At 40.3% G+C, this 10592-nt stretch overlaps 1 protein-coding gene across 1 annotated transcript; it reads right to left on the reverse strand.

Annotated features, from left to right (window-relative positions):
* Positions 1-251: 251 nt before the first annotated feature.
* Positions 252-4766, reverse strand: LOC113768012 (pentatricopeptide repeat-containing protein At1g74850, chloroplastic). Its single transcript, XM_027312225.1, has 4 exons — positions 2767-4766; positions 1594-1908; positions 1357-1464; positions 252-1125 (listed from the first exon to the last, which is right to left on the reverse strand). The coding sequence occupies exons 1-4, from the start codon at positions 4584-4586 to the stop codon at positions 786-788; spliced, it is 2583 nt and encodes an 860-aa protein (XP_027168026.1). The 5' UTR covers positions 4587-4766; the 3' UTR covers positions 252-785.
* Positions 4767-10592: the final 5826 nt, after the last annotated feature.

Here is a 10592-nt window from a genome sequence, read left to right on the forward strand (position 1 = left end):
ACTAGAGTGAGCCAACATGGCCGCATATTAACTCTTAATGCAGAGTTGGTAGGTAAAAGAACCTGTCAAAACTGCTATGCCGAAGCAGCAATAGGAGAGGGAAGAAGGGCCAAAAGGGGAAGAAGGCATTGATAGAATTAACACAAGATTTCATATTGCAGTCCGCCATGACTAGTCAGCCAAATATGAGACCAACAACATTAAAACCTGCCCTGCCAAAAAACTTTTTGAGGGTTAAGCCAAATCAGAACTTGGCAAAGTTTCAACAGCATTAACTACTCAATTATATTTGTGTCAGTAATTCATCACAACAAAATTGGAGACAACATATTGTACATTCATTCTTCAGTTAATGGATGGCCATTTTTACCTACAATCAGCAACCATTACGTAACAAAAGCGCTGATGACTGCTAAAAATCCAAAATGGAAGTCACTTGAGCATTTTGAATCGGTGTCAGTGTCATTGATTACAGGAATAAGATCTTTCACCCACAACACATCAAAGTGTGTTCCGCCCTGCTCTCCACTTGAAGCCACGGACAAAAATTTTGGCTCCAATGTCATCTGCTGAGGGTTCAACTAACCAAGCAGGCTAGCACCACCAAAGTCAAAAATCAGGTCACATCTGCTCCAGCATGTGTGTCTATGCTAGCTAAGATCGAAACTTGGTCTCCAACATGATGCAATGTTTTAAGCGCGCAGCTTGGTCCAGAGCCCTCATCCATTTAACTCTTCCACTGGCTAACACTTGCCCAAATAAAGCAGCTGAAAGCAATTCTCTCTTCAAGCTGTGCTAGTAGTGAGTTCAATTCTTGTTCTAAAGCCTGTCTCAATGTCACCACTCTCGCGTCGCCTTCTCTTGACGTCACTCCTGGAAGTTCCCGTTTCCACAAAGGGCAAAGGAGAGTTACTTATATTAATCACAGCATCACTGTTAGGTTCTTTGGAGGATGATTCAGTGCTAGAGAGAATCCGCTTTAGCTGAGATTTTTGGCAAACTATTCGTCCCTTGTTCCATCCCGGGAAACAAAAAGATGATGAAACACTATCTTTCAGCAAAGAATATGCAGCCTTTGCAACAGGGAAATCTCGTGTTATGGAACTCCTCTCCATATGTCCCCGTCTGCAAAACAGGAAAGAGCACGAGCGTCAATCACCCAAAAGAATAATATCAACAGAAAAGGACAGGAATTTCTTTCCTGTATACTCTGTTTCACTTTTTATATTTTGCCCATTTCCACGTAATACCTTTTGTTTTCTTTGGTAGGGGTTACTGGAGCTGGAATAGCATGTAAGAGCAAAAACCTAGTACACAAGGTTATTATATAATTAAACATAGAATAAAAAGACCTACACCACAACGACGGATGCCAGTTGAGGAAGATCCTCCCCATCATCTACCCGACCTTGCATATTCTTCAGCCAGACAGAAATTGCTGTGCATGCACCACCAGGCCACATCCTAAAAGGGTCAAAACAACGAAAGGACAAGTAGTACATAAGCAACCACAGCTTGCAAATCTTTCATCTTTGTCATACTAGATTTGCTTCAGAGGAAATAGAAACTCAACGGGCGGAAGCAGCTCAATACCTGTGCACATCCACGGACCAGACAAATTTTTTAATACGAAACAGTTCAGGAAAGAGTCCCCTCTTTGTTGCTTCATTTAGCACTTTTGCAGCCCTTTCCTTCTGGCCAAGCCACCAAAGTGCTTCTAGAAGCGTATTGTAGAATCTCATTCCTAGACCACAACCTTCAGAGTTAAGTTTGTCAAGCACATACTCTACCATCTGCCAGTTAATTTCATCATCAAAATCACCTCTGATCATCTGCCCCATGACCTGGTGGATATTGGATGCTTTAGTGGACAACATCTCATCCAGCAAGTCATAGGCTCTGTCCAACCTGAAAAAGAAGAAAATGTAAAATTTGTTGAAAATATGAATACAGAGAAACTGCAAAAGTATTCATTCAAAACACGGCATCATAACTTCAATATACTCTCAGAGATCTGAAACAGCCAAAGCTAAACATTTGATATCCAAAGTCAACATCCGAAGCCTTAAAAGCTCCAAAGCCCACTACAGGTTTGGAGAAAGTCAGAAATTCCCTATGCATACTACTACCTCATGTAATATAAAACTTCAAGTCTTCTGCAATAGCCAACAAAGCACAAAAGAAATCACAGGATTACATATAAAACGCAACTATACATTCTTTGCAGTAATATCACACAGTCCAAGCTACATGTACTTCAATTACGGGAAAAGAGAGAGAATCAAATCACAACTACAAATTCCAATAGACTGAAAAAAAAATAGCACATTAAATAAATAAAAAGTAACATGAAAATTCAGTAACTCGTCAATAAGGATGAAGAAAAAGTCAGCGCATCTTAGAATTTTATAGTTAGCTAACTGCTAAAGCCAAAATCATACCTATGGTCAATATATATATATATGTGTGTGTGTGTGTATCTTTCTTTACATTATCGTTCAACAACTCGATTAGATTGTGATACGCAAAACATCATTTTGTATTAGGTAAAATACATCTACACATAATATAAATGTGTTAACTCGAGCAGGCACAAGAAAAAATGTGAAATTCAACTGTAGATTATGGCATTGTAGCAATGTATGACTCGAAACCTTGGCCGCCCATTAATGCAGCAATGCCAGTCATAATACAACTGCACAGAGGGCCCCCAAAAAAAAATTTTTTTTTTTTTTAAATTTACTTCATAGGCAATAGAAATCTGACCTGTCATTTTTTCCATGAACTGCCAACATCATACAGTAGCACATGACACTAGGCAGTATGCCCAACTCCTTAATTTCTTCAAACTGCTGCTCACTCTCGTCTGCAAGACCAGCAAAGCAGTAAACACTCAAAATTGCCTCAAGAGTACACTCATCAGGATCACATCTTGCCTTTTCCATTTCCACATAAGCCTTCATAGCATCTTCAAACTGCCCTCCCTGCCTGTATCCTTCAATAACACCATTAAACGAATCCCTGTTCCTCGGAACACCCAGCTCACCCATTCTCATAATAATCGCTTCAAACTCCTTGTACAGCCCTCCTTTAGCAAATGCATGAATCAATGAATTATACGTCTCAACAATTGGCTTGCTTCCCACCTCATTCATCGTGTTGAACGCAACGAGAGCCTCCTCATACAACGCAGCCTGACCATAAGCTTCAATTACTGCAGTGTATGCCTTAGAACTCGGCACAATCCCCTTCTCTTTCATGTGAAGAAGAATTCTCTTTGCATCCTCGTGCAGCCCACCCTTTCCACATGCATACATCAAGCCCTCGCAGGTCTCCATATTCGGCTCCACATTTTCCTCAGCCATATCATGAAACAACGTCACAACCTCCTTGAAATACCCTCCTTCCCCGAAAACCTGTATAAGTATGTTATATGTGGCCGCATCGGGATGTATGTTACTCACCTTCATCTCAAGAAATAGGTCTCTAACCTCATCGTATCTCCCTTGACCCCCGTACAAGTTGAGCAAGATGCTGTAGGTGGAGGCATTGGGCACGCACCCTGCAGCCTGCATTTGCCTAAACACCCCAACGGCCTCTTTGATGGACCCTGAATCCGCATAAGCCTCCAACAGCACGTTATAACTCGTAACCTCGGGTAAATTCCCCTCTTCCTCCATTTCCCTCAACAACACCCCAACCTTGTCTAGCCTCCCCAACTTCCCAAACGTCTCGACCAGATACCTATAGGTATTTATATCGGGTAAAACCCCACCTTCGTTCATGGTCTTAAACACCATCTCCGCCTCGTCCCCCAGCTTCCTACTGGCGCAGGCGCTCAGGAGAGTATTGTAAGTGACTAAATCCGGCTGAATCCCTTCGTGCCGCATTTCGGCGAACAAGCCCAGAAGCCCCTCCCACTCGTAGCCGCCGCGAGCGCAGGCATTGATAACGGTATTGTAAGTGAGGATGCTAGGAAGAATTCGGTCTCTCTTTTTCATCTGGTCCAGCAGACTTAAAGAGGTTTGGTACTGACCGTTTCGGCCATAGGCATTAATGATGGCGGTGTAGGAGAGAACGGTCCTGACGACGTTGTGCTGGGGCATTTCGTCGAATACCTCAGAGGCTTTCTCGAGAAGGCCTTCGCGGCCGAGAATGCCGATGAGGAGAGCGTAAATGTGCTCGTTGGGCTTGCACCAGAGCTGGCGCTGCATGTACTTGAAGAGGCGGAGGGAGCGCTGCCAGTCGGCGCGGGAGGCGAACTCCTTGAAGACGAGGGAGAAGTCGGAGAGGGAGAGCTTGTTCTTGAAAGCGTCGAGGCATCGGGCGATGCTGCCGCGGGGAGGAAGACTGGAGAGCTTGTTGATGAGGGTCTCGACGTCGTAGCTGTACTTGCCCTTTTCGACGAGAACAGAAGGGTTGCCGAGGATGAGTTCTTTGGGCTTGGCGCGGACGGAGACGGCGGTGGTGGAAGGTCGCGGGAAGGTGGTGAGGAAATGGAGTTTGGGGGAAGAGGGGAAGGAGTAGGAGGAAGAATGCGTACAAGGGGAAGGGCTGTGGAAGCGGGGGTACAAGGCGAGGGACATTTTCGTCACTCGCTCACTGTGACATCGGTGTATGGGGGGCTCTCAGCTCTCATCTCCAAGAAGAAGATGACACAGAATGAAGATGTTGACTGCTCCTTTCGTTTTTTTGTCTTGCCCTCAAAAAAGGCTTAGCTTTGCAGTGGAATTGAGCCTTCCGTTCTTCTTGAGAGGAGAAGAAGAATATTTAGTATAAGATACACTTAGAGCTTCATTGTGTTTGAGGAACTTATCTACTAAACCATCATATTATCATTAAGAAACCTTCTTCTTTCTCAAGGAGAAGAAAACAAATATATATATATATATATATAATTCGATTGAGTTGACAGGTTTTCAAGTCAGAGTTTCATATATCAAACCTGATCTCGACTTATCAAGTAATTTAATTTAGGGATAATTGCAGAAACCTCCCCTGAGTTTTATGGTAATAGCATTGACCTCCCCTATGAAGTTTAAAATAGCAATCACCTCCCTAAAAAAAGACTGACACAATTTAATACATTCTTCATTGTCAATTTACTAAAATACCCTCACTAAAATTTAATTTTACCAAAGAATGTGATGACTTAAACCTAGTAAAACATTTGTCATTTTGATAATTGTAGTTTACACTAAATTAACTATTTATGCATAGTTTAACTAAATAACTAAATAACTAATAATCTAATTAATTAATTAACTAATTATCTGTTGACATAAATAACTAATTAACTTTAGATGCTTAACTAATTATCTAATTAGTTAATTAACTTCTTAACTAACTAACTAACTAACTCAAGTTGCAGTCTCCGTCCAGCTTTGATTAAGGGTATGCTTTAGTGTGAGACTAGTTTTAGAGGCAAGAACAGGGCGGCAATTGCTGAGGAAGATGGCGCCATGAATTGGCGCCAATTTGTTACAAGTTGCTCTTGAGGTGACAAGCTGCCTACTTGCAGCATAAGAGAGTGTGCCTTGCAGATAAAATTCTGACCATTGAGAGAAGGAAACATAAGAGAAGAAAATTGGAACTCTGGCTTAGTTCATGGGAGGCTGATTGTCCGTGAGAGATAAACAACATATGTGACCGTGAGCTAGGAACCAATTTTGAGCATCAACTGCAGTTAATTTGCAAGAACTGAAGTGGAGTAGGTAAATAAATTTGTACTTTAGCTCTTGTATGATCATGTTTTTGAATACTGAGTGCAGTGAATGCATGTTTTTTGTTCCATCATGAGTTGAATGTGTTAGTAATGATCAGAAACAAATGTGATGTTATTGTCAGTAATGATCAATGCCAAATATGATGATATTGTAGCTGGTTTTAGACGAGCTGTTGTACTCTGCTATTCATGTTATTTTAGACATGTTTATCAATGGATGTTTTGATCATGATCTATTTTTCGATCTTTTAAGACTTGTATCAACTCAGTGAATGCTACAATAGTCTTGAGTTCATGACTAGTCATCAGTGTAGACATAAGTGTCTAAACTAGATACAGTTGTCTGCTATTTTCTACTTACATTGCTAAGTTTCTGTCACTTTTGAAACCTAGGATGGCTCTTTTTTCTACTTATGATATGGTTGTTCACTATGAGGAGAAACAAGTGAGAAATCCAAATATCGATCCAATTGGTTACTGTTACCTTAATCTACTATTTGATGTTGCTGAGAAGGTGTTCGGTGAAGTCCCTGGGCATCTGAATAAGTTAATACATATGAGGTGTCAGATTCCTAAGACAGATCGTATGTTTGATATTACAGATGATGATAGTGTACGTGAAATGTTTGAAATGCATAAGTCTGGAAGAATGATTAATGTGCATGTGCAGGATATGGATGTTATTCCATCTTATAAAGCTAATCAGATAAATGAAAATGGTCATAACACTGATTTGAACTTAAGAGAAAAAGGAAAGGACAAGGTATGTGTTGTTGCCATTGATGATTCTGAGGGTGAATATAGTGATTCCAGCTCTGATTCAAGCTGGCTGCACAGCATGGATAGTGACAATGAGAAAGATTTAGATGTTCATAGCGATAGTGATGAATCTGACATGTCATTTTCTGATTTTGATGACAATGAGGAGGGTGCCTTAGTTCCTTATTCTGAAAATGAAGAAGAAACTGACCCTGTTCAGCAAGCTTTGAAATCAAAACTGTGGACGTACAACCCAAAAGTAGAGATAGAGTTTAAGAAAGGTCAACTATTTACTAATGTCGATGCATTTAGAGCAGCTTTAAAGGACTATGTAATTCAGAAAGGATTTCCAATTATGAGACTAAAGAATGAGAAGAGCAGAGTCACTGCTGTTTGTGGTGTTGAAGGGTGCAAATGGAGAATCCATGCATCACCAGTTTTAGATTCCATGACCTTTATGATTAAGACTTATCAAGGTGAACACACATGTGTGATGGACAGGAAGAACACAGAAGCTACAGCTGACTGGATTGCCAAGAAACTAGTTCCAGTCATGAGAATTCACCCCAACATGTCCACCAAAGGGGTAGAAGCTGAGATGATTAAGTATGGTGTGCATCCAAGCAAATGGCAGATGTATAGAGCACTAACTAAAGCAAGAAATGAGATTGAAGGCAATCACATTGAATCGTACGCCAAATTGCCAAAGTATGCAGAGCTGATCAGGAAATACAACCCACAAAGTATCTGCAAAATACATTATGATAGGCCTACTCTTCTTGTTGAGCCTAGATTTCTCAGAATGTTTATTAGTTTCAAAGCTCAAAGAAGTGGATTTGTTGAAGGCTGTAGACCTTTTGTTAGTTTTGATGGATGTTTTTTAAAAGGTGCTTATGGTGGTGTGCTTCTCACAGCAGTCACATTAGATGCTAACAATAGCATTTTTCCTATTGCATTTGCTGTGGCTGAAGCTGAAAATAAAGAAACCTGGAGTTGGTTTTTTCATTACTTTGAGGAGTTTTTTGGGCCATTTACTTCAGAAAATGGTTTTCATGGTCCTCTAACCTTCATGAGTGACAGGCAAAAGGTGAGCTTCACAACAGGCCTTGAACATTATTCTGATTCTGTTATGCATCCAGATTCTGGATTAGTTATGTACTTGTCAATGATTCTGTATTTTTTAGTGTAACTTGTTTGCATGTTTTGGTGATCATTTCAGGGCTTGAATATAGCTTATGAAGAGAGAGTGCCTGTTGCTAGTGGAAGACATTGCTGTAGGCATATCTGCAGTAATTTTAAAGCTCAATTTCCTGGTATTCTGCTTAGTAACTTGTTCTGGAGAGCAGCAAAAAGCTTTGATGTTGCAGGACATAATGAAGCCATGGCTAGCATAAAGGAGTTAAACATAGAAGCATGGAAATACTTGGACAAAATTCCTAAAACAACATGGTGCAGATATACGTTCAATACTGGACTAAAATGTGATCATGTCACAAATAACTGCACTGAGTCCTTCAATGCATGGATAGGTGAGCTAAGAGGGAAGCCTATCTTGACACTTGTTGATGGGTTGAGGAAGAAGTTCATGAAGAAAATGCATAAGCGATATCAGAAAGGGTGCATGCTCACCACTGCCATCACACCAAAGATGCTTGGTAAACTACAAAAAATAGGACAAGCATCAAGACAATGTGAACTCACTATGGCTTCTACTGATGTATTTAAAGTGGGGGATATGAACAGGTCCTACATAGTCAATTTATCAGCTAAAACTTGTGATTGTGGAGCATTTCAAATTTTAGGCCTTCCTTGTAAACATGCTGCACTAGGGATTATCTACAAGAGAGAAAAGCTGGAATCCTACTGTGAGCATTGGTTCTCAAGAGATAAGTACTTAAAGACATATTCAAGTATGATTCATCCAATTCCTGATGAGAAAATGTGGCCACCTATGCCATATGTTACACCTGTAACAGTCCTACCTCCTCCATTAAGAAGAGCTCCAGGTAGACCAAAGACTAAAAGGAGAAGGGAACATGATGAAGGACAGTCTGCGTCACAACCAAAAAGACTTTGCTGCATCAAGTGTGGAAACTGTGGCTCTTTTGGTCACAACAAGAGGTCATGTCAAGGAGCACCTGTCCAGAATAAGAAGAATGGCAATAGAACTACTGGCCAGCAGGTGTTATATGTGCTGAAATTGCTACTGAATGTGATTATTTTATATCAATTCATTACTTACAATTAGCTTGTTCCTTAACAACAGAGCTATAGAAGAGGCAAACCAGGAAGAGGGACTGCAAACACGGGCCTGTCAGGAGCAACTCTTTGGGTAAGATTTTTTAACTTATTTAAGCTTCTGATTGTAACATTTATAGCACATGCCTTGTCGAAACTAATATTACTTGTCAATGTTTACTGCTAGGATCATGTCTCTGGCAATGTTCCAGTTGTATACTCAAGCCAAGGCAACAATCATTCTCCTTCAACTCAACCTGCACCTGCAACTGTGAATGTGCATGTGCAGAATCAGAGCACAGCAACCACTTCAAAGAAAAAGGTGCAATTGAATGAGTGCATTTTATGATATGCTTTAATAAAATGCTTGAGTGTAATGTTCAACACGTGTGATTGTACAGAGAGGAAGACCTTTAAGCAATACTGGAGCATCTGCTAGAGGGAGCAGCAAGAGAAACTACTCAAATACTACTCAGATCACTCAAATTGTGGAACAAGCTGGTCATCAGCAAATTGCTACATTTCAAGTTGCTACACCTGCATCTGAATCCATCAATGCAGCTACAACACTGCACTCAACAAATGTTAGCAACAATAGCAGTTTTAGTATGCAAGTCTGATATTATCTCTATAGTTTTGGCAAGTGAATGCTTACTGCTGAAAGTATCAATTCAGTAGTATGCCATTAATTATGTACATAACAGAGCTATTTTGTACTATACTGTGGCAGTTTTAGACATGTTTCTGCCTCTCATGACATTGCAATCCTCACCATCTGTTCTAAGTGATTTAATGGTTCAGATGGTGTTTTGAACTTTTTGTGGATTGCTCAGTCATGCTCTGCTATTACTTGCCTGTTGTGTTTCACTTTTGTAGTACTTCAAATTACTGAATTCTGATCAGACTTGTTGTATTAATGCATTAATCTTGTAATACAAGTATGCTTCTGTGACTGTTTTGTTTTGTATTGTTGGTAACAAGTGATTTTGTATTGATGACAGTAGATATAAACAGAACTCTGGCTTGCATTTATATTGTAAACTACAAACGCTGCTGCATACATGATGAAGGGAACTTGTTCCTCTCCTATGTCTTACATATAAATTCGAACTGCAGCTATATCTACTTCATCACTAATGTACATTTCTGGATAGCATCAGCCTATTGACTTCACAATATGGATGAAAACATAAACAGCAACAAGTATGAGATTGATGATGAAAAGTATAGCCACTGCACTTGTCAGAACAATTGGCATTTCCATTCTAACAGCCATAGACCTTTGTTGCTGTAGGTGCGATTGTAGCACTGAATTGGTGTCATAGTTTCTACTGTTAACCTCTTCTTCTTCTGGACCCTCATACCACTGGAAGTACTTGCATTTTGCACAAAAAAAGTAGGGTAAACAACAAAAAAGCCCCCTGTGGTTAAGCAATCATACATAAAAGCCCCCTGTGGTTTCATATCATACCAGTCGATACCCCGTGGTTTGAATTAACCTGAAAAGTGGACGGAAATCGGCAAAACAGACGGAGCTGAGTGAATAGACGAAAATACCCTTTTGAAGAACGCAGCTTGCATGTAAATTTTTTTTTTTTTAAGTAATTTGTTAAATAGCCTGCCTGAAACCCGCTTGCGGGTTTCCCCCTTATGTAAAATGACTAAAAGCTGCGTTTCTGTTCTATTTATATCAAACACATACTCTCAAACCCTCACCTGAAGGGTGAGGATGAGAGGGGAGGTTTGCTGGGCATCCTAGGGCCCTCCGATGGGCATGTGCAACTCAACGCAGCTTGCATGTAAAAAAAAATTTTTTTTTTTAAGTAATTTGTTAAATAGCCTGAAACCCGCTTGCGGGTTTCCCTCTTTT

Source organism: Coffea eugenioides, chromosome 4, assembly GCF_003713205.1.
Source record: "Coffea eugenioides isolate CCC68of chromosome 4, Ceug_1.0, whole genome shotgun sequence".
Lineage (NCBI taxonomy): Eukaryota > Viridiplantae > Streptophyta > Magnoliopsida > Gentianales > Rubiaceae > Coffea > Coffea eugenioides.

Bases quoted from the DNA above. Each gene is read 5' to 3' on its own strand.
- LOC113768012 (XM_027312225.1), bottom strand. From the start codon at position 4,586: ATGTCCCTCGCCTTGTACCCCCGCTTCCACAGCCCTTCCCCTTGTACG. The intron at 1,909-2,766 runs GTCAGATTTCTA...CTTCTTTTTCAG, and splicing joins GTTCATGGAAAAAATGACAG to GTTGGACAGAGCCTATGACT. The intron at 1,126-1,356 runs GTAGGTCTTTTT...CCTGTTTTGCAG, and splicing joins CTGGCATCCGTCGTTGTGGT to ACGGGGACATATGGAGAGGA.